Here is a 24770-nt window from a genome sequence, read left to right as displayed (position 1 = left end):
TAATGTGAGATTTCAAATGTCTATATACATTCCAAATACAATATGAAAATATTATCATTAATTGTACGAGATACAGGTTTAAAGTCTCAAAGAGAAAGCATTGTGTTGTTATTTGCTAAATGACTACTCACATTTACTTATAATATCATTAAATATGGCAATAATACATTTCCCTGCTGCAGTCATCATAGAACTTACCCTTTGAAGCAGCTGTTGGTAATAAAAGCACAAAAAGGAGCAGAATTTTGTCCATGCTGCATGCAGAGTATCTGTGTTCAAGAAACTAACTGGAAATTCAAGTTTGTGCAGATTATAACACTGTGACATAAATACTTTAGTTTTAGTTTTACACTTCCTTTCTGTGTAATCAGCGTAGGTAAAATATTTGTATTGCTAAATCAAAAACTAGCATAGTTTTACCAACATGCAGTATATGCGTATGCATTTTTCAGATACTTTTGTCCTTCAATGTAAATATTTTATCCTGGGAACCGAATCAATGAATGTGAATAAAAATATATGGAGATGTGAATAAAAATGGTATGGAGTTTTGGCTTGTTTTGCTGTTAGTCTTTCAATCTGTTTGTCTTTCTACTGTATCTTTACATTTATAACTCTACAAGGTAAATAAATGTTGTTAGCATTTAAGCTACAAATCAAATGGCATTCAGTGAAAAAAAATAGCTTTTCCTATTTAATCAATAACAGGCAACCAGTAGCACATCTCATTGGTGAAGCTTGCTTTTTTATGTGAGTTTAAATAGGAAAGCCTGGGTTGGTACAAGTTTAAAAAAAAGTATCAAGTCTATAATAAACAGCTACAGAGGTGTAACTGATGGTTAATGGCAAAAATGTACATTAAAATAGCAACATTGCCATTTTAGTTCTTTATATTGTCATCTAATAGTAAAAGTAGGATTAAATATTTTATTTTTCAGCATTAGATGCGCGTCAAGGATTCCACAGTTTCCTGGAAAATGACAAGTAAACATCTGAGTTATGCCAGATTAAGATTACAAATTTTGCCGAATGAACTTTAAACACACAGTTCAAAACAAGGTGTTGTCAGCTGATCACTATTTGTCATTTGTCAGCTACATCCTACGTCATCTGCTGGAATGCCACTCTCTCATGTACATGTGTACCAGTTAACGGAAGCTTGAGATTACAAGTCAAGTCAAGTCTGCTTTATTGTCAATTCTTCCACATGTACAGCACAAACATACAAATAATTGAAATTGCATTACTCTCAGACCCTTAGTGCATACAGATAACATTAACAGATAGAGCATAAAAATACAGATAGATACAGATTAAATATGAAATACAACTATACAAATAATGGCATGTTTAAAAAATAAATACAAATAAAAAATACAATTAAATAAAGCAGTACAAGGAACATGGAAGATAGAGTGCAAACCAGTGAAGAAAACAAACAGTGCAGATAAAATTATTGTAGTGCAAAAGAGCCTCACTTCGATCCTGTAGTTTGTATCATCTGTGTTGCTAATGAGACCCACTACAGTTGTTTCATCCACAAACTTAATGAAAAGGTTGAAGTTGTGTGGTGGTTTACGGTTGTGTGTCAGTAGAGTGAAGTGGAGGAGGCTCAGAACAGATCCTTGGGGGGCCCCAGTGTTCAGTGTGATGGTGCTGGATGTGTTACTGCCGACCCTGAGGTCTTCCTGTCAGAAAGTCCAACAGCCAATTGCACAGCCAAGTGTTGAGCCCCAGATAGACCAGTGTGTGAATGAGCTGTTGAGGGTTGATTTTTTTGAATCCTGAACTAAAGTCTAGCATTCTGGCGTATGAGTCTTTTTTGTCGGGATGTATTAGTGCTGAGGGGACAGCAGTGGTGATGGCATCATCGGTCGAGCAGTTTGACCGATATGCCAACTGGAAGGGGTCCGGGTGACTAGCCGTTCAAAGCACTTCTTGAGAATAAGAGTAAGTGCAACTGGACGGTAGTCATTGAACAGTCTGACTTAGTGATATGATGAAAATGTCTGTGAAGACATCAGTGATTTCTACTGCACAGTCTCTGAGTACATGCCCAGGGATGTTGTCAGGACCCGGAGCTTTGCATGAATTGATCATGCTGATGGATCTCCTCGTCCTGTCCAGGGTCAGCATCATCACCTTGTTGCCGGGATGAGGTGGAATCTTCTGTGCAGTGGTGCTGTTTTGTTCCTCAAAGCGAGCAAAGAAGGTGTTTAGCTCGTTCAGCAGGGAGATGGTGCTGTCACAGGTCCGCTGTGGGGGCTTGCAGTCCGTAATGGTCTGTATCCTTTGTCTCAGCTTTGAGTGCTGTCGCTGAATTGATGGGCTATCCTCCTGGAGTGCTGTCTCTTAGCCTCTCTGATGCCGCAGGATAGATTGGCCCCAGCTGTCCTCAGGGCCAGCTCATCTCCAGCTCTGAAGGGAGCGTTCAGAGCCTTCAGGAGTCTGTAGACCTTCCCTGCCATTCACAGCTTCTGGTTGGCCCGGACAGTGATTGTCTTTGTGACTGTTACATCATCAATGCACTTAGTGATGTAGGCAGTGACAGTCTCTGATTACTCTTGGAGGTTTGTGGTGTTATTGTATGTGGTGGCCTGCTTAAAAATATTCCAGTCAGTTGTGTCAAAGCCATCTTGAAGAGCCTCTGACGACCCTTCCGGCCACACTTGTATTTGTTTGTGAACTGGTTTGGTGACTTTAACGAGCGGTCTGTATGCAGGCGTACAGTTTTGTAAGCTCCTCTCTGTGTGGTGTAAACAAAGTCCAGAGTGTTGTTACCCTGTGTTGGAAAGTGAATATACTTTTGTCAGCAGTATACCGTACATACATTTTCAATGGAGAAAGCTTTCGGACTGAATCTAAAATATCTTAAACTGTGTTCCAAAGATGAACGGAAGGAAAGTCCTACGGGTTTGAAACAACATGAGGGTGAGTCATTAATTGAAAAAATATATATATTTGGGTGAACTAACCCTTTACTGGTAGACGCAATGAAAACGTGCAAAAACACTGCGACTCACAGGAAAAAAAACACGAAAACAACATTTTGACGGGAGAGAGAGAAGCCGCTGCATGTGGATGCACCGCCACCTTGGATCCTTGTTTTGATTACAGTTTATAATGTATCAAAATGAATCTATTCGCTTCAGAAGTCCTTTATTAACTCCCCGGAGCTGTGGACAGATCTTTTTTTTATGAATGGTTGGCACATTCATTTTCATTGGAGAACTGGCGACACAAGCAACAGCGACCGTTGGCAACAGATTGTGGGCGTAAGCAATGCGAGTCAAGCAACAAAAGCTGAGCAATGCAGGCAAGACAGGACAGATTTCCTGAGTGATTTCACAGTTTTATATGATTTGACTGTAACCACACACACACACACACACACACACACACACACATATATATATTCATACATATATACAAGATGTGTAGAAAATAAACTGTTGAATGTTAAAGTGAGTTTAATTAATACATTGATGGTTCAAATTGTTAATTATATGATGAAGTCAGCAGTTTAGCACCGGTTAATGGTTTAATGCACAAACAAGCATGGCTGTAGTTTGTATAACAACACTCTCCAACAGCAGCAGCAGAACTTTTATTTATTTTAAGTCTAATTCCTGGTCATATTAGAAGAATATTTTAGTTTTACTGGCAATATCAAAAATAAATGCTTCTGATAGACACCCTTTGCACCACAAACAAACTTTGACTTTCACATTTACCTGAAACCTGATTAACACTGGCCAACTACCAAGTGACCTACACTGAAATCTTGTGAGGGTTGAGCAGCTGTTTGACATGAATTTCCCCAGTCTCACTAATCTGTCAGAAGGCTGGTGATGCACTGACAGATAGAGCTAGGAACAGAAAGCTGGGTCAGTTTTGTCTGGAGGTCTGTTGGGAAGATGGTGTTGAAAGCCGAACTAAAGTCCACAAACAGGATCCTCGCATAAGTCCCTGTTTTGTCCAGATGTTGCAGGATGAAGTGCAATCCCATGTTGATTGCATCATCCACGGACCAGTTTGCTCGGTAAGCAAACTGCGGGGGGTCCAGTAAGGCTCTGTAGTCGTTAAGTCCTGTTATCTTGGGTTTCTTTGAAATTGGGATCTTCATGCCAGTTATTCAGCCAATATATAAGTATAGGCCTATGTATTTCAAATTTTTTTTTTTATACACACTAAGTGTGAGTATAAGTTGCTTAGCAGGCAGTAAGACAACAACTCAAATAACTTATAAAAGACCCTGAAGAATTTGTATTTCTTTTTTCTATACAAGGATGGGGTAGAAAGGAGATAAATGCCGCAAATCAGTAAATTTTACACCTTTCAAAGCAGACTGTCCAGAACAAAAGCATGTTTAGTTTTTGCTTTGTTAAAACTATAACATAGAAATTATGACTTAAAAAATCTAACAATTACAAATCTATTATTATGTATTTTGTGTTTTTACAATTCTATTATAAGCTAATTCTGCAAGGTTTTATGCAAGATGGGTAATACAATTTTTTTTTTTTTAAATTTAATACAAATGCTCATTCCACCAGATGTCATGGTATGCATCTCTTAAAAAGGCAAAATAGCTTTAGTCTACCTAAGCAAACAAAAATAAATGCACTACTAACAATATAAGCATAAACTTTATTTTTAAGAAAATTTTAATGTTAATTTACAATAAAAAAGGAAAGGACGTGACCTGTGGCTATAAGCATGGTGTCCCATACTACAAATTTGTGCATTTCACCCATCCAAGTGCACACACACAGCTGTGAGTACAGACACACACCCGGTGCAGTGGGCACCTGTTTTTGCTGAGGCACCCAGGGAGCAGTTGGGGGTTCAGTGCCTTGCTCAAGGGTCACACCTCAGTCGTATAAAGGGTGGAAGAGAGTGCTGTGGTCATTCACTCCCGCCAACTACAATACATGTCGGTACCAAAACTCGAACCCGCAGCCATTGGGTAACAAGTCCAACTCCCTAACCATTAGGCCATGAATAATGGTTAGACGCATTTAAATATGACATTTAAGCATGATGGGTGTCTACATTTCTGTAAAGCTTCTCCACTTGTAGGTCAAGGAATAGAAAGGTATGACAGTTTGACAGTCAGTCAGTTGTGTGGCAGTGACTGACACTTGCAGACAAAGATCTGTTTAACTCTAAGGTCTCCACCCCTGAATTACAGTGGAAATTGTAGGTCAAATAAATGTACAGATTGTCACTTTGTGTCGTCGCACATCAATACTGAATTTGAGTCCATATTTTCTTCAGATGCTGAAAATGAAATATATTGTTTAATGCGTGTGTACAGTGTGCAAATGTTTTCTTTATACTGTAAAGTAACAAACAACTTAGATTAACTAGAAGTACTTACTAGAAACAGAAGAAGCATTTTTAATGAAATCTAAATTCCAAAAGAAAGAAAAAAGGAATTATTGTTTCAGATTTGATTGTTTTTAAATGTAACTTCTTAGTAAACTAAATACTTTTTCTCTTAGAATCTTTAGACAGTTTTCCATTCTTGTCATACCTGCAGGTCGTCTTTTCTTCGCAGTTATAGCCACTGCGGCTCCAAACAACAACATCAGAGCCAAAACAGTCAGAACTGAAGGAATCACTGATTTAAATGGTTCCCCGTGTTCAAGCTCTGCAACATTAACCACAGACTGAGAGATTGATTTCAACTGATTTTGCTTTAATTGTAAGATTGTGTGTTCTGTAAGAGCTTATTACCCAAAGTGACGTCCAGTTTGTTGTCCAGACTGGGGTGTGTGACAGAGCAGTTGTATGTGCGTTTGTCTGCTCTGCTGATCTCCAGACTCTTCCTCATCTGGTACGTCCCGTCACCGTTGGGCAGCAGATCTCCTCCAGTGATCTCATGATCAGATACAGGCTGCCCGTCTCTGAACAGGGTCAGGTTGATGTGACGAGGGTAAAATCCTGTTGCCAGACAACTCACACGAGACCCTCCAGAGCCAGAGTTTGCTTTCTGGATAAGTCTAACTCGGGGTTTCACTGATAGATAAATACATATGGAGATATTTTTATTTAATTATATATTAGCCTAATAAATGTTCAATATAATTCAGAAAGCTAACTATAAATAAGAACACTTGTTCTTGCGAGGTCTGGCTAGTCATTGTACCTTTTCTATTAACTTGATTTCTCCTTTTTTCAAGGTAACCCTTCAGTGTTTTGATGCAATATGGGCGGTACAGAAATTGATGGCGATGCTTGCTGTCTTCAAGATGTATTTTCAGCACATAGGGTGAGACATTTAAAGTTCCCTGATATGTAAAGTTATTGTCAACATATTGCAGCTCATCAGTGGTGGATCCTCTGACGGCATCTCGTGTGATCATTTGTCCAGGTTCATCATCATCCCTCAACTCACACACAACCAGCCTCTGAAGGACAAGATCACCTTGAATGGAGGGATAAAGTTCAGTAGTAAAGCTTTGTAGACATTTCACAGTCATAAAAAAAAGCCTTTTAGATCAAATTAAATTAGCTACATAATTACAATACTTACGATCTGTTTTATTTAAGTTTAGTTTGGCTACTGCCAACCTTTCCTTAAAGTGTGTATATATGTAGTCACTTATTCTGAGGAGAAGAGATGAATCAAACACATCGTCTTCAGCGGTTGTATTCCCTCTTGGATGGAGAGTTTTCGTCTCACCGTTGTAATACATAATTCTGATATCATCCAGCATGCCTACATAGCTATATTCAGGAAATGGCGTTTGTCCTTCAATGTATGTTGCAAGCAACCATATAGAGTGAGCGCCTGTGATATAATAACAGGAAATAGACAAAACAACACAATTAAAAAAACTATGATAGTCAACTGATAGCCTATTTGTTCCATCAAGTTTTTTTGGGATTAGCAGTTGCTTCAACCAGGAAATCTAGATCAAATAACTAAAACAATGTGAAAAAGAACCAAGTGCACATGCATTTCGTAAAATTTATTTTTATTAAGTCAGAGTCCGGCTTGAAGTAGTCTACTGCTTGAACCAGAACCAAATTGTTTCTCTGACATTATGACAGCTCCTTATAGTTACATTAGTTGATCTTTGAACTTCCATTTTTCATTTGTTTCTTTTCACTGCTGTCATTTTCAATGCTTTCCTGTAGCATGGTGCGAAGCAGTGATTCTTGGTTTGAAGAAATATTTGCAGTGCAATTATTCTGACAGAATTCTAAGTGCAGACAAATTAAATAAGTAGAGTTTGAAATTAATATTTTGAAATCTTACCTTTTGGAGCAGTAAGAGTGCATTCTGGAAGTAAAAACAGAAAGAGCAGGATTTTGCCCATATTGCTGACATACATATTGCAAGCTTTCAGTCAGCACTCACTTGAAGTTGGCGATTTATTTCCGAATGTTTTTGGTTTTATTTTATTTTTTTGTCTAAAATCACATTGAATTTCGAGCATCTGTTTTACCCCAAAAATATCGCACACTTTTTACACAAATGAAATAACAGTCGATGTACTGTTGGGGAAATTTGGCAGTTGTCAGCAGCAAGTGCCTTTCACTAAAACCGCACATCAAAACAGGAAGTCATGGGGACTGCCTCTTGCAGACAGCAATAGGAAACTAACATAGGTGTGTGAGTGTGTGTGTGTTTGTGTGTGTGTGTGTGGGTGGGTGAAATTCATGTTTTCTCTTAATGGTGTCACATTTTCTTGGTTAAACATGACATAAAACAGAGAGAACAACTATTGTTCTATTTTGTATTCAATTAACATTATTTGTTATTTACTAATTATACTTTTCATAATGTTTTTTGATGTATTTTACATTTATTCCAAAATAATAAAGGCAGTAACAATTTAAACAATATTTTTTCAAACACTTTACAATAAGATTTTATTACTTAACATTGTTTAACATGAACATTCTTGCTCTGGATTATACATAAATAAATAAAACTTAAAGCACAATTACTGTATTATTAATCAAGTCATTACTGTTAAATGATACCCATATTACCTTCTGTCCAGATATTTGGGATGGCTGAGAAAGCAACAATTGGCCACCTATTGCATCAGGAACAGAATAATTTAGGTCAGTGGTTCCCAACCTTTTTCATCTCGCGGCCCACACAACCAAACACATATGTTTGCGCGGCCCACTTCAAAAAAATTAACTGACCCCCCTATTGTTGGGTTAATAACTTAGTACTCAGAAGCCAGATTTTAAACTATATGTATTGAATAAACTAGGGCTGTGCGATATGGACAAAAAAAAAAAAAGAAAACTATCGCGATTTTTTGATCAATTTTGCAATTGTGCTTTTACAGTCATAAATGCATTCAGGATTAATTTGAAACATATTTCCAAAAGAAAACCAATCAGAGCTTTATCAAAAAGTTGTAATATCTCTAGAACAGACATAGTGTGTATACAGTATGTGTATGCGCTCAGCAGTGAGAGCGCATAAATATAACGCGAAAGCAGATTAAAATAATGCACGAGTGCGAATCTCTCTGTACGCAGCAGATTTCCTTTGCTCTGTCACAAAACCTGTCGTGCTTGCTCAGATACACGCTGCTTTGCGAGGAGAGAGTGTGCACACTTAAAACGTGTCTCCTCTCACTTAAACTGCATCCTGTTCACTAACAAATTCACTCTATGCTCATGTGTTAGACATGAATTATTTTCGCACGTTTTTATTTCTAGCCTTTTACCGCAGTGAGAACGCTCTGATCCGTCAACATTGGCTCAGAAAAAAGGCGCATCACAGACAGTGTGTGAATCTGGAGTTAGGCATATGCGCACGCTCAAATCGTGATTTTAGGACGTTTTCTTTTAATCTCACAGCCCTAGAATGGACTGGAAATGAACAGAAAATAATTGGCGGCCCACCTGCAATACCACCACGGCCCACTAGGGGGCCGCGGACCACAGGTTGAAAACCACTGATTTAGGTTATTAAAAATCAATCAAGTTACTTAGCAGGCGATTGCCTAAGACCTCCTCGGGTCTCCATAACTGTAGCAATCCCCATTTGTAAACCAGTCAAGACGGTCAGCAAATACTAGCCACATTGTCTACTGGATATTGTTGAATTGTCACTCATCTGAAATTAAACCAATTACTGTTGCCTTTCAAACCGGCTTGCACTGCTGTGCAGCAAAAGGCTACAAACACGCAGAGAAATTACATTACATCTCATATCTGTAAGTTGTCGCCATCTATTTTAGAGTGATTGTATTTTTTTCTCGAGTAGCGTCATTTCTGGAAAGATCATTCTAACTATTAAGACTGTGTCTGTTCCCCGAATAGTGAGGTCAAAATATAAATATAATGTAGGATCTAGAAAAAATCTTATCGCAATTAAACCAGAAAAATGTCAAGTAAATGAAAAAAAAACAATTTTCAAAGTTTGGGCTCATAAATATTAGATCACTCACACCAAAAGCAGTTATTGTAAATGAAATGATCACAGATAATAGTTTTGATGTACTCTGCTTGACTGAAACCTGGCTAAAACCAAATGATTATTTTGGTCTAAATGAGTCTACTCCACCAAACAACTGTTCTAAGCATGAGCCCGTCAGACTGGTCGTGGGGGAGGTGTTGCACCAATATATAGTCATATTCTCAATGTTACCCAGAAAACAGGATACAGGTTTAAATCATTCGAAATACTTCTTCTAAATGTTACTCTGTCAGACATGCAAAATAAATCTAATGTATCTCTTGCTCTGGCTACTGTGTATAGACCACCAGGGCCGTATACAGAATTCCTGAAAGAATTTGCAGATTTCCTCTCAGACCTTCTAGTTACAGTTGATAAGGCGCTAATCATGGGAGATTTTAATATTCACGTTGATAATGCAAATGATGCATTAGGACTTGCATTTACTGACCTAATAAACTCTTTTGGAGTCAAGCAAAATGTCACCAGACCCACTCATCGTTTTAATCATACACTAGATTTAATTATATCGCATGGAATCGATCTTACTGCTATAGATATTGTACCTCAAAGTGATGATATTACAGGCCATTTCCTTGTATTGTGCATGCTGCGTATAACTGATATTAACTATATGTCTCAACGATACTGTCTGGGCAGAACTATTGTTCCAGCCACCAAAGAAAGATTTGCAAATAACCTGCCTGATCTATCTCAACTGCTATTTGTACCCAAAAATACACATGAATTAGACGAAATTACTGACAACATGGGCACTATTTTCTCTAATACATTAGAAGCTGTTGCCCCCATCAAATTGAAAAAGGTTAGAGATAAACGTACTGTACCATGGTATAACAGTAATACTCACTCTCTCAAGAAAGTAACTCGTAGTCTTGAAAGCAAATGGAGAAAAACTAACTTAGAAGTTTTTATAATTGCATGGAAAAACAGTATGTACAGCTATAGACAGGCTCTAAAAACTGCTAGGGCAGAGCATATACACAAACTCATTGAAAATAACCAAAACAATCCAAGGTTTTTATTTAGCACAGTGGCTAAGTGAACAAATTACCAGATGCCACCTGATTCAAATATTCCACCAACGTTAAATAGTAATGACTTTATGAATTTCTTCACTGATAAAATAGATAACATTAGAAATACAATAGCGAATGTAGATTCTACAGCATCTAACACTTCAGTTTCATCCATCGCACCCAAAGATAACCTGCAGTGCTTTACAAATATAGGACAGGAAGAGCTAAATAAACTTATCACTGTATCTAAAGCAACAACATGTTTATTAGATCCTGTACCCACTACCCACTAATTACTGAAAGAGCTGTTACCTGTAGCCGAAGAACCGCTTCTCAATATCATTAACTCGTCGTTATCTTTAGGTCACGTCCCAAAACCATTCAAGCTGGCGGTTATCAAGCCTCTTATTAAGAAACCAAAACTAGATCCTAGTGTATTGGCAAATTATAGGCCTATTTCAAATCTTCCATTTATGTCAAAAATTGTAGAAAAAGTTGTTTCTGCTCAATTGAGCACCTTCCTGCATGGAAATGATCTGTATGAAGAATTTCAGTCAGGTTTTAGGCCCCACCATAGCACAGAAACTGCACTTGTTAAAATTACAAATGACCTGCTCCTTGCGTAAGATCAAGGCTGCATCTCATTTCTAGTCTTACTTGATCTTAGTGCTGCGTTCGATCATGACATACTCATAGATCGATTACAAAACTATACAGGTATTCAAGGGCAGGCTCTAAGATGGTTTAGATCCTACCTGTCCGATCGCTACCATTTTGTTTACTTAAATGGGGTGTCATCTCATTTATCATCAGTAAAATATGGAGTGCCACAAGGATCCGTCCTAGGTCCCCTTCTATTTTCAATATACATGTTGCCCCTTGGTAATATTATTAGAAAATACGGAATTAGCTTCCACTGTTATGCTGATGATACTCAGCTTTATATCTCAACGAGACCAGATGAAACTTCCCAATTATCTAAGCTAACAGAGTGTGTTAAAAATTTTAAAGATTGGATGACAAATAATTTTCTCCAATTAAATTCGGATAAGACAGAGATATTAATTATTGGACCAAAAAACACTACACAGAATCTTGTAGATTACAATCTGCAACTAGACGGATGTACTGTTACTTCCTCTACAGTCAGAAATCTGGGTGTTATATTAGACAGCAATTTGTCTTTTGAAAATCATATTTCCAATGTTACAAAAACTGCATTCTTCCATCTTAGAAACATTGTCAAGCTATGAAACATGTTATCTGTTTCTGATGCAGAAAAGCTAGTTCATGCATTCATGACCTCTAGACTGGACTATTGTAATGCACTTCTAGGTGGTTGTCCTGCTTCGTCAATAAACAAGCTACAGGTAGTCCAAAATGCAGCAGCTAGAGTCCTTACGAGGTGAAGAAAATATGATCATATTACCCCAATTTTACAGTCTCTGCACTGGCTACCTATTAAGTTCCGTATTAGTTACAAATTATCATTACTTACCTATAAGGCCATAAATGGTTTAGCTCCTGCGTACCTAACTAGCCTTCTACCACGCTGCAACCCATCACGCACCCTAAGGTCACAAAAAGCTGGACTTTTGGTAGTTCCTAGGATAGCAAAGTCCACTAAAGGAGGTAGAGCTTTCTCACATTTGGCTCCCAAACTCTGGAATAGCCTTCTCCTGATAATGTTCGGGGTTCAGACACTCTCTCTCTGTTTAAATCTAGATTAAAAACACATCTCTTTCGCCAAGCATACGAATAATGTATATTTTAAATTGTGAGTGTAGTTGCATCTGATCAAATGTGCATTTTTATTCATTAGCTTGGGTTAAACTAATTTTACTTTGTTGGATCAGCAGCTATGCTAATGATGTCTCTATTTTGTTTCTATGTTTTGCCACGGGCCCGTGGTAACTAGGATTTACACAAGCTCCAGTCTGGATCCAAAACACCTGAGAAGAGATGATGCTGACCCTCAGAGGACCCCAGATGATGCTAACCTTGAATCAACAAACAGAACTAACAATTATTGCTAAATGTGTGACTGAATCATATAATAACTATTAATTACTAATATTGATAGTTCATCGTCTAGCTGACTACGTCTTGTATTATTATTATTATTTTTTTTTTTTTTTTCTAAAATCCTGTCAAACGTGCACAAACTACTAGCTACTACTAAATATTGTAGAAACATAATTTTCTGTAAAGTTGCTTTGTAACGATTTGTATTGTAAAAAGCGCTATACAAATAAACTTGAATTGAATTGAATTCACAGCTTTATTACCAGTTTAAAAGAGCGTGACGTGTCCAGACGCGACGCTTTGCATTTGCCCGTGCAATGTCATCGCTTCGGGAATCGAATAGTAAAATAGCTTCAAAAGTAACAGGAAAGAAGTTTGTATTCAAATTTAAAAAGCAAACACTGTAGAAACCTTTTTATGTTTCAAATAAAGGATCTCATATGGGTGTATCTTCTTAATTCTGCCGATGGTTAGATTACTGATATAAAACTTACAATTTCAGTTTCAACTAACTAGAAATTAACTTTTTTTTCTGCTTAGTAGCGATCGTGGCTTTCTCTTCCACTTGATTTGTGTATATATTATATTTAAAGTAACAACGAAATACATGATCATATTATTTATTATTAATAATGTGACAATATCTGTAGTTACTTTTGGTGGAGGGAAATGCTGCATACCCAGCTAGAAGTGGTAGCCTATTCTGGAACTTTCTTTGAATTTATTTATTTATTTTTTATTCCCAATACGTGCACGTTTATGTTTTTATGCTTATTTCCTAAATAAGCCGAAGATTCTTTACATTGACTGAATCAGACCACTAGATGCCACTACATGCATTCAGTTTAGAGCAGCATGGATTACTTAACATCAGCATGGTCTGTCACTTAAAAACATTACAACAAATTGTTGGCGGGCCACAATAATAATACCATATATTCATCATATAATGCTCTTTAGAAAATACACAGACCCTATTTTTATAAACTATAAAAGTACTTCTAAGTACTTTTTTGTGAATGTTTTGTGAAGTGCTCTATACTATACTAACATGAACAACAGTAAACCACAAATTGTAAAATTTTCAGTGTGGATTTCTTGGATGCTCTAAGACTATAAAAAGCATTTAACGTACTACATAAGCAAAAATACAAGAATTTTAGTAGGCCTATATCATCGGCGTATGTTTGCTTTTGACATTTGTTGGGACATAACCCCTAGACTGGAAGACTGTGTATCTTATACCGCCCAACTTTTTCTGTCCGTATGCTTTAGGGAGCTAATAAAAGCCATAGTTTCTCTTTCCGTTTGCTCTGATTTGTCAAACACCTTCAAAAAAAACTTCAAACTCATCGATGCAACGTTATTAAATCCTGAAGTGAACTTCTATATTAACTGTTTTGGACTGCTGTCTTGAATTGAAAAAAAGCACAGTTTTATACATAAAACGTGTTAGGTATCAATAGTAAGCTATGTCATTTCAGATGCTTCAAAAATTACAAAAACATCCAACTATTTAAATGTTTGATCAAAACTATTGCTAGGGACAGTTTGGCACTCGCTGGATATTGGTAGGGACACATCCCTGATGTCAAGAACACACACACACACACACACACAAACACACACACATATATATACATATATATATATATATATATATATATATATATATATACATATATATATATATATATATATACATATATATATATATATATATATACATATATATATATATATATATATACATATATATATATATATATATATATATATTTATATTTATATATATATATATATATATATATATATACATATATATATATATATATATATATACATATATATATATATATATATATATATATATATATATATATATATATATATATATATATATATATATAATTTTCTAAATACTGTTAATTGAAAGGATTATTGTGGAGAGAGGGAAACTAAATTAGCCTAGCTATAATTACAGTGTTTATTATAAAGCCTATTTCTGAAAGAAACAATAAAACACAACTTAGCCAATGTATTTTTCTCTTTAAAAACACTAGTAGTCCTACTGTTCTTGCCGGACTGATAATCATTTACAATTGCATGGTTGTACTGTAAATTTTAAATTTAAATTAAACGTATGCATTTAGCAGTTGCGACTCACAGTGCATTCAGGCTATTAATTTTTACATATCATGTGTTCCCGGGGAATTGAACCCCCATCCTTGCGCTTTGTAACGCAGTGCTCTACCAATTTAGCTACAGGAACACTATATAATATATAAATATAATGCCCAACACAATAGTAAATATATTGTTGTGATTCAACTAAAATACCATGGTAAAATTATGGTTACTATAGTAAAACCAAGTGTCAGAAAAAAAATTTGAACTGTGGAATATGTGTAATCTCATTACAAGAATGAACATTATGGTTATGTCCATTCCTAAATTAGCTTGTAATCAACAGAGTGTTAATGATGGGCACACATACTGGTAAAAAACAATTAATAAAAAAAAAGCACGGTAAGTCGCTTTTGATAAAAAGCATCTGCTAAATGCATAAATGTAATTAATGGAAAAGTCATGTATGAATTAACTTTATTAATATTTCAACTTTTATTTTTTATATTACAATTATAATCATACAATGCTACAATAATCAAATAATCTTCCTCGTCTGGTACAAAGGAGAAAAAGAAAAATATATTTGCAAAGTACTGTTATAATGACAAAAGTATCTTTGCAAAACAGTCTGTTGAGATCCTACAACAAAACTAAAACAATATTAACATGTTGTATATGTTTAAAATAAGCATATACACAGCACCTGTATACTGTACTTAATCTGAAATCCTACCTGTTAAAACAACTGTTGGAAATGGCAGCACATTCAGAAAATTAAAAAAATATATGTCATGTTATCAGGCAATAAAGCAATAAAGACATGTTCTCTGCAGACAAATTTAGTCATTGTGTCGAATACCAAGTTTTGTAACAAGTCAAACAAGTTTAAGTTTACACTGTTCTATTCAGATGGTCCTGTGTCAACACTACTATTGTTGCCTCCTAATTCATGACCTATGTTTTTACTTTCCTCATTTTTAGTTGCTTGTAAATACTCATTTATAATCTCAATTAATCTTTGGTTTTAAGTCCAAATTGTTTTGAGTACTAAAAGAAAGAAGAGCTGCTATTGTCACTGCTTTGGTTGTCACTATACGCTGCCAAGAATAATCTAATCCTACAAGGCATATATCTAAGAATAATTAATCCTACAAGGCATATATCCAACATGGAGAACAGACAGAAGACACACATATGAAAATGTTAGACCCAACCAAACTGAACTGAAAGGACATAGCTTATAAAGACAGGCTAACAAGGAGACACACCTGGGAACTAATCAACGATTAAGGACAGACAGAAACTGGGACAGAGGGGAAAAAACACACAGACACGTCCATAGTTCTGACATTGGTAAGGTTGTAGAACTCAAAAAAAAAAACAATTCTACAAATTTAAGACACAAAACATTTAAATGATGACTGCACAAAACTTTTGTATGAATCTACAGTAAAATATTGAAGAAAAAAAATAGCTTCGTAGAATTGACATTAATTTCAAGATGCTGCATCCATGTTTTCTTCAGATGCTGTAAAATAATTTATTGATTGATTTAAAATTAAATTAAATCATTTTATTTTTCCAGAATTGTAAACAAATGGCATTATCAAAAGTTAACGATATACTCACTACAAGCAGAAGAATAATCATTCTTAATGGAAGCTATAACTTGAAAGAAAATAAAAAAAACAGAAGTATTAATGCCAATTAAAAAAATGTATATGTAAAGTCACTGAATGATTTATCATTCACTTCAGTTCTTGTATTACCTGCTCGTCTCCATCTGCATTTATATATGATGAGTCCAGTCCCAAACACCAAAACGAGAGCCAAAACTATCAGCACTGACGGAATCAATGATTTAAACGGTTCACTATGGTCAAATTCTGAAACAAAGATGTTAAAAAGGTCACAAACAAATTAGAAACTCGGGGATAATGGGATATTTTATCATTTTAAATCATTACCTAAATCAATGTCCAGTTTGTTGTCCAGGCTGAGGTGTGTGACAGAGCAGGTGTATGTGTGTGTGTCTGCTCTGCTGATCTCCAGACTCTTCCTCATCTGGTACGTCCCGTCATCATTGGGCAGCAGATCTCCTCCAGTGATCTCATGATCAGATACAGGCTGCCCGTCTCTGAACAGAGTCAGGTTGATGTGGCGAGGGTAAAATCCTGTTGCCAAACAACTCACACGAGACCCTCCATCTAACTTTGCTTTCTGGATTAATTTAAATCTGGGTTTTACTATACAGGGAAGGGGCAGAAAGCAGGAGATACAGTAAATGCAATTAAGGCAGTAAATCAGATCATTTTACACATTGCAGACAAAGCATATTTAGTCTTTGCTCTGATAAACCCATTTTTTATGTCCTAAATATTTTAGGTCTGTCAATTAAAAACCTTATTTTCTTAATTTTCTGCTAGATTGGAATACATACCTTTCCTGTTGACTTGATTTCCTCTCTTCTTGAGGTAATTTTTCAGTGTGTTTATGCAAGCTGGGTAGTACACATTCTCATGAAAGAACTTGGACAGTTCCAGATAAGGTTCGAGCTCCTGCTGTGTGACATACGAAGTTCCTTGATAATAAAATTTGCCATCAAGATAACGGAGTTCATCTGTGGTGAGGCCCTTGGAAGCACTCCTGGTCATCATTTGTCCTGGCTTGTCATTGTTTAACAGTTCACACAGAACCATCTTTTGATGAACCTGAAGACCTGAATGGACATAACGTATAAGATTCCCCAAAGAAAGTTAGTAGCAATTAATTTCAACGACAGTAGCTTGGCTAGCAAGTTGTATAACGGCTGTTGTAGTAACTAAATACTCCATTATTACTGGTAGCCTACATTTATTAAGTTAAAATTTCCAATACAGGTATTACTGTATTGGAAACAAAACTTGTGAGGGTACCAACCCACTCATAACAAGCCTGTGTTCATCACATAAGTGGTTTTAGTTTTTTTCAAATTATATTTCAGACCTTCTTTACTTACTGCCAGTAAGGTTACCCCCGTCCATCACAATCCACCTCTCCACAAAATCATCATACATATTTTTACTAACGGTGTGGAGATGTTGTGGGTCAATCACATTATCTTCATCCGTAGTATTTCCTCTTGGAACATATGTCCATGTCTTTGAATTAAAGAGTCCTAATACAACATCATCCAACATAAGCGTGTAACTATATTCAGGAAATAATGTGTTTCCTTTAATGTATGTTGCATGCAAACTCAGAGAATGTGAACCTGTGAAAAAAAAAAAGTATTTTATTATAGTTGTGAAATCAGCAAGCGCACTTCACTTAGTGATTTAAATATTGTGTAAATATGAGATTGAATTAAAAAACATGATAGATATTGTAAAGAAAAAGTCCATGTAATATGGACTAAAAAAATAAACGATAGGCCTATCGTTCACATGACGTATTCATCTCGACAAATGTTTTAAAATACATTACGAGCTAACCTTTAGAGTATCCTTATTTTAAATCTTACCCTTCGAAGTAACTGCTGGAACGAACAGCACAAGCAGGATAAGAGTTATAGCCATATCCTGATATTTAACCTACCATTTTCTAATAGAAACCTTAAGCGAAACTACACCATCTGTCTCGACTGGTTGTCTATTTAGACCTGCAAAATAGCTCCTCCCTTCTCGGAACTAACCTTGAAAAGAGGGTAGGCGTGGCCTAATGCCTTGTAACCAAAACCATAGAGAACCCAAATGTTCCTGGTTCTTGAGTCTCAGGTAGGAATTGTTTGAGTGAATAATCAGCGTTCCCTCCACTCTCATGGCTACCATGTCTGCCCACTGCTCGGGGTGTGTGTTCACGGCGTTTGTGTGCGTGAAAATGGGATAATTCATTGATACTTTCTGCACCATTAGGCCTGTGTCTAATGGCCCAAGCAAATAATATTTTTTTCAAACGAAACGAAAAGTCACTTTCACACACAAACTCATAAGCAAAAATCAAATATTGCTACCCTTTCGGTCTGTGGTTGTAAAAAAAAAAAATTATTAAAGGGATACACCCAGTCTGCACATTTATATATTTAAATAGGAAAGAGGAAACTTGTTGGGCTACTCCTGCTGTGGTGGCAGAAGTTGATGTGTTCCAGTAGATTTTGTTTGTTTGTTTGATGTTTTGGCTTTGTCCCATCCTTAAGCTTTACTGTATTTGTTTCGTTACAGTTTTTCTCAGTCACTTTGGTGCATTTCTCAAATCAGAAATGAAATTCTCAAAACTACTTGTACAACCTCCACATCATCTAGTCATTTATACACATCATAAAACAAGTTTCTCATTCTTTTGTACATTCATGCAATTGATTACACACATTTATCTGCAGTTTCCTACATAATCACTCGTATATCTCTGACTGTGATGTTATCCAAAACAGAGGCTTATTAAATTCAGGGAATCACAGCTCATATTTAAATAATTTTATTTATAAGAAAATATCATGATAAAAATTGAGAGACAAACTATGAAACATAAACATTTTTAAAATGATTATTATACAAATAACAATTTTATCAATACACTATATGTAATGGCTCTGTGTATTAGAGTTGTTCAGTTATGACATCAAATTGTTGGTCAAACCAAAAAATAGAATTAATCAAGACTCCTCTGGACTTTTAACAGGTATTGTTTTATGAATAAAAATAAAATAATAAAAATGATTACAACATTGCTTTTAATAATTATTACAATATAAATTACAAGAATGACCTTAATTAAGAAAACTGACTTTTTTATGATTTTAAGTTTGAAGGATACAATATGTCACACTATAAAAATACATACAAATAAATTAATAAAAAAATAGTAGGCTAGTTAGTGTATTATTGTCTCAAAATATCTACATGTGAAACTTTTTTTCAACTTTCTATTTAGGTCAGCAAAAAAAAAAAAATCTAATTGATATTGACTGACAAGAATTGAAGACATAATTATAGTGGGAACTGTAGTAATGTACATTTACTGATTGAATATGCCAAATTAGGAAAGGAGTGAACAAGATTTACTGAAAAAGAAAAGGAAGAAAAAGAAACCATTATGACACTTTGCCAGAACATATTTTTGTCTGCTGTATAAAAAATGTTTCATGACATTGACATAAATGTTGTGTCCACAAATGAAATATAATATTTAATGAGTGTACAATGATGACAAAATCCTAAACTTACTATAATTCACCTAATTTTATTCAGTGCTCTATATTAAACTAAACTACCAAAAGCAATATTAACCATATTTAATAGAAAGGAAGATTGTTTGTTTAAAATCATTAACGTTCATTATTTGTATGTATACTCATATATCAGTTCTTGTCATTCCTGCACATCAACACATCCAGAGCCACATCAACATCAGAGCTAAAACTGTCAGAACCAATCAACCACAGACTGAGAGATTGACCTGAGTACGATTATGTCTTGATTATGTTGTATGACCTTATCATTACCTCAGGTGATGTCCAGTTTGTTGTCCAGACAAAGGTGTGTTAAACTTTAGCTTTGTTTTTTTAATGACTTCAGCTCCTTATTTTATAAATTAATGTTTCTTTATTATATACAACCGATAATTTGCTATTAAAGATCTGAACATCTAGTGTTAAATGGTTCACAGTTCATCAGGAAATCACTCAACAATTAAGCTTATGAGTTTAAATTATGTGAAATACATTTCCACAAAGGCCCAGAATGCACAGGGGACCTGAGGGACATAAATTCACCCCCCGCACTTTTTCAGTCAATTGTGTTCACGTAGACATTTTCAAGGGCAACTGTGAATGAAATGAGATTTAAATTCAAAAAGACAACAGTGTTAAGTACTCTAATACATGTTTCATATACTCAAAGCCGGAGGGTGCTCTCACGCAGAATGTCCCAAACTTTTCTGAACATTACAATAAATTTTAACAATTAAGTACACATACACAAGAAATAAGAGCAATCTCGATCTTTAAGACACTATGTAAGAGAAAAAAAAAAGAAAATTAGAAAAAAGAAAAAAAAACATACATATGCACAACTAAACAATAATTATGATCTGTTTTCCTTTGAATAGAATCAAGGACTACAGTGAGGGAAAAGAGAGTGATTAACATTTCTTTGAACAAAAAAAAAGGAACTAATATCAGACCAAAATCTAAAAGACAAATCACAATTACAAAACAAAAGAGACAAGTCTTACTCATTTGCTGTACAGAAAATACAACAAATTGTCAATGAATTCAATAATTTCAACTGAAGTTTTTAGAATTGGTGATTTAAACAACACTTTTATGGTCTGTGTTAAAATTTCAGAATAGCAATTGAAATATTCATATATTTAAAGTGCAGAAAGGCGCTTTCAAATTGACAGATTGTGTTAAATTAAAAAGATTTGTGCAGACCACAACATAAAAACTAACCATTTTGAACTCTTTGACATTTGAATCCTCACATTTTACTCTTGACATCTGATATCTTTATTATCTTTCATCATAAAGATCTGTCAGAGCTCATTTTTTCATGGTTTGAAAATGTTGATCCATGTAGCTTCAAGTTATTATATTTAATTTGATTATTTTGCTGTTTCTTGTTCTGCAGATGCTGAAAAAAAGTTTAATCAATGATCTGAATATGCAAAAAGATAATAAAAATCATTCAATTAATATACTTAGAAAAAAAAAGTTTAAACAATGTACTTACTAGAAGCAGCAAAATAAACATTTTGGGTTGAATCTACAAAATCAAAAGCGTGTTATTCATAAAAATCAAGTATTTTAGACTAATTTTCATTGATTTTCATTTTTTGTCCTACCTTGATTTCTCGTCTTGCATATGATGACTCCAATCCCAAACACCAAAACCAGAGCCAAAACTATCAGCACTAAGAAAATCGTCGATTTAAACGATTCAACTGGTTCCGATTCTGAAAAAAAGTTCACAAAATGTTTATAAACACAGTTCTGTAACAATGTTTTCACACCTCTTTACTGCAGTTGAAGCTCCAGACACCAACACCAGAGCCAAAACAGTCAGAACTGAAGGAATCACTGATTTAAATGGTTCCCCGTGTTCAAGCTCTGCAACATCAGCCACAGACTGAGAGATTGACTTCAATTGTGTTTGTTTTAATTGTTAGATTGTGTGTTCTGTAAGAGCTTATTACCCAAAGTGACGTCCAGTTTGTTGTCCAGACTGAGGTGTGTGACAGAGCAGGTGTATGTGTGTTTGTCTTCAGCTCTGATCTCCAGACTCTTCCTCATCTGGTACGTCCCGTCATCATTGGGCAGCAGATCTCCTCCAGTGATCTCATGATCAGATACAGGCTGCCCGTCTCTGAACAGAGTCAGGTTGATGTGACGAGGGTAAAATCCTGTTGCCAAACAACTCACACGAGACCCTCCAGAATCTGAGTTTGCTTTCTGGAGGAGTCTGGCTCTGGGCTTTACTACAGAAAGAAAGAAGCAGAGAAAATTAGTGATAAGGGAATTATACCTAAAAAAAAAAAAAAAAAAAAAGTATGGCTATTGATGGCAGTTTGTGTTATACCTTTTCTGCTTAGTTGAGTTTCTCTCTTTTTAAGGTAATTCTTCAGTGTTTTTATGCAGGCAGGGTAATACACCTTCTCATGAAGCTGCTTGGACAATTCTAATTTGTGGTTTACTTCTGACTGTGTGTAATTTGAAAATACCTGATATGTGAAATTGCCATCGAAAAAACGCTCATCAAACGCTGAGCCTCTGTAAGCAGTTTTGCTTATTATATGTCCATGTTTATTGTCACTCTGTTCACAAAGACCCATCACCTGATGAACTTCGTAACCTGTTAGGAAATAAACGCAACACATTTGGCCACAGCCCTTTGAGGTTTATCTTTCAGCTAGCTCCCATCAGGGGTCACCACAGCAGAATAATCCGCACAGCAATGTGGCACTTTTTGAAAGGAAAAGTGAAAGTGAGAATTTTCTTTTGATTATGAGACTCATTAGTTGATGTGGTTAGTTAGCTAATCAATCCTGTCGACAGATAATAATGTCTAATATAATTAATTGTTTAAATAGTGGGTGGAGATATTGAATTGAATTGAGATATTGAATTGAATCACAATGAAGTAGGCCTGTGAGACAAAACTTGTTTTTTCTCCATGTGCAAAATAAAACAAATAAATCATTTATTTTGAGTGTGAATCAAATGAATCATTTCATCACATCTATTGTAAACTAACAGTGTACATGTTACAAAACCAAATGCTTTTTTACTTAACATCATTTTCTTAATGTTTTTACATATCTTTCAAACATAAAGATCACACACAATCATGCAGTGACCTAAAGTATTCATGCAATATCTGATCACTTTAGCCAACTGAACTTACTTTTACTTTCTGTGCTGTTGACAGGTCTCAGGCGATGTGATCTTTCTAGGAAATGAACAAGTAGATTCTCACTTACAATCTTGAGGTAATTTGGAGCTATGACATCATCTTCATTTGTATCATTCCCTCTTGCAACATAGATCTTTGTTACTGAATTATAATATCCTACAGTAATGTCATCCAACATAAGTGAAGCACAAAATGCTCCTTCTCCTGTAATGTATGTTGCAAGCCCCATCAAAGTATGAGAACCTGAAACAGCAGATAAAGCATGTCAATTAGTGTGAGGTTCAATAGTGACAGTGGATACTAGTAGGGGCTTTATTTTAATGTAATTTTGGAATAATGACAACACTTTACAATAAAATATAAGACATCAATGATAATTTTTATTTAAACAATCAATCTTTCAATACTGCTGGAACTAAACTACAAATGTCCTGTATGGGACATCCGTTATTAAAACTACAAATAATCGGTACTTTCTCAAATAATTTGAGCTCAAATTTGAGCTTTCTTTTTATTTTTTTAAAGCTAATAAAAAGTTAAGATGTTTCCTCGCTCCTCTGTCCTAAAGTCCATGACCTGCAAACTGATCGTACAGGTACATAGGCTATTTATTTTTAACAGATTATTAAATCATTTAATTAAGGTTTATAGCCTACAGGTACATACGAGTTTCCATTACAGCGTTTGAGATAAATACATTACTGGAATTACATATACATTATATGTATACAGTGTTGGGGAAAATTACTTTTAAAAATAATGCATTACAATATTGCGTTACTCCCCAAAAAAGTAACTAATTACGTTATTTAGTTACTTTTTATGGAAAGTAATGCATTGCGTTACTTTTGCATTACTTTTTAAATATGAGCAGGGCTTGATTGTTTTTAATATAAGAAGTTCTATTTATAGCAAATGTAAAAGCCCTTTCACACCAAAAAGTGTAAAGAATAAACCTCAGGCTGAAGGAAAAGTAAATTCACGTCTGTACAGTAGCACACAGGAGAAAAAGATTCAACACTCTTCAGCAATAAAAAAAAAACAATGAAGCACAATTGTTAGTTTATCTAAAGTTATTTCTGCTTATTAGTATGGTTGAACTGGATCATCAAAGGACAGCAGCAAAGTTAATAAAATGGGATTAGATACATTTGTGTTATTTAACATTTATTTATTGCAGGTTTGTGTCATATTTTAAATTTGTATTTCACTGTTTTAATTCATTTTGATGAATACTAACTCTAAATTCTTTTGTGAGTAGGATGATTAAATACACATTCACATTTAGTCTAGAACTACATCATGTTCACACAGTGCACACAACGCCTCTGTACTTCTGATTTCTCTCAGTATGGGGACTGGAGACTTGTCAGTCAATAAATGGAAAAACAAAGAAACTGGCGTTACTTTTTTGAAAAAGTAACTCAGATATTTTCTTGTAAATTAAAAAGTAATGCGTTACTTTACTAGTTAATTGAAAAAAGTAATCTGATTATGTAAATCGAGTTGCTTGTAATGCGTTACCCCCAACACTGTGTATATATATATATATATATATGTATATATGAATAGTAGCCTATATGTGTGTGTGTGCTTCTGTTTGCGCACAGCTGTCCATGCTAAACAAATAAAAAATCTAAATATCAGGTCGGGTCAGGAAATGCTGAGAGTGTCGAATGACAAAAGTAGCGTCCTGTTTATGGATCTGATGCATCAAGCGTGTATCCATGACCGATATTTATG

General features: G+C 35.1%; 3 protein-coding genes across 4 annotated transcripts; all 3 read right to left on the bottom strand.

Annotated features, from left to right (window-relative positions):
* Positions 1 to 4547: 4547 nt before the first annotated feature.
* Positions 4548 to 7575, bottom strand: LOC128014466 (major histocompatibility complex class I-related gene protein). 2 transcript variants are annotated; one of them, XM_052598058.1, is made up of 7 exons: positions 7271 to 7575; positions 6542 to 6799; positions 6155 to 6433; positions 5743 to 6024; positions 5540 to 5656; positions 5384 to 5413; positions 4548 to 5283 (listed from the first exon to the last, which is right to left on the bottom strand). In XM_052598058.1, exons 1-7 carry the CDS (start codon positions 7344 to 7346, stop codon positions 5228 to 5230), a joined length of 1098 nt encoding a protein of 365 aa, XP_052454018.1. In that variant the 5' UTR covers positions 7347 to 7575; the 3' UTR covers positions 4548 to 5227. The 2 variants fall into 2 exon arrangements, with proteins under 2 accessions (XP_052454018.1, XP_052454019.1); XM_052598059.1 differs by lacking the exon at positions 5384 to 5413 and having other exon boundaries at positions 4559 to 5183; positions 7271 to 7573.
* A 7535-nt stretch (positions 7576 to 15110) lies between these two features.
* LOC128014467 (zinc-alpha-2-glycoprotein) lies at positions 15111 to 18267 on the bottom strand. The gene is made up of 7 exons (XM_052598060.1): positions 18140 to 18267; positions 17636 to 17890; positions 17078 to 17356; positions 16605 to 16883; positions 16407 to 16523; positions 16267 to 16305; positions 15111 to 16165 (listed from the first exon to the last, which is right to left on the bottom strand). The coding sequence occupies exons 1-7, from the start codon at positions 18192 to 18194 to the stop codon at positions 16134 to 16136; spliced, it is 1056 nt and encodes a 351-aa protein (XP_052454020.1). The 5' UTR covers positions 18195 to 18267; the 3' UTR covers positions 15111 to 16133.
* A 3287-nt stretch (positions 18268 to 21554) lies between these two features.
* On the bottom strand, positions 21555 to 23703 carry LOC128014046 (T-cell surface glycoprotein CD1a-like). The gene is made up of 6 exons (XM_052597286.1): positions 23694 to 23703; positions 23091 to 23270; positions 22194 to 22466; positions 21811 to 22092; positions 21628 to 21724; positions 21555 to 21570 (listed from the first exon to the last, which is right to left on the bottom strand). Exons 1-6 carry the CDS (start codon positions 23701 to 23703, stop codon positions 21555 to 21557), a joined length of 858 nt encoding a protein of 285 aa, XP_052453246.1.
* Between the last annotated feature and the right edge of the window lie 1067 nt (positions 23704 to 24770).

Source organism: Carassius gibelio, chromosome B25, assembly GCF_023724105.1.
Source record: "Carassius gibelio isolate Cgi1373 ecotype wild population from Czech Republic chromosome B25, carGib1.2-hapl.c, whole genome shotgun sequence".
NCBI classification, from domain to species: Eukaryota; Metazoa; Chordata; class Actinopteri; order Cypriniformes; family Cyprinidae; genus Carassius; species Carassius gibelio.
This window is presented reverse-complemented; position numbering and strand designations above follow the sequence as displayed.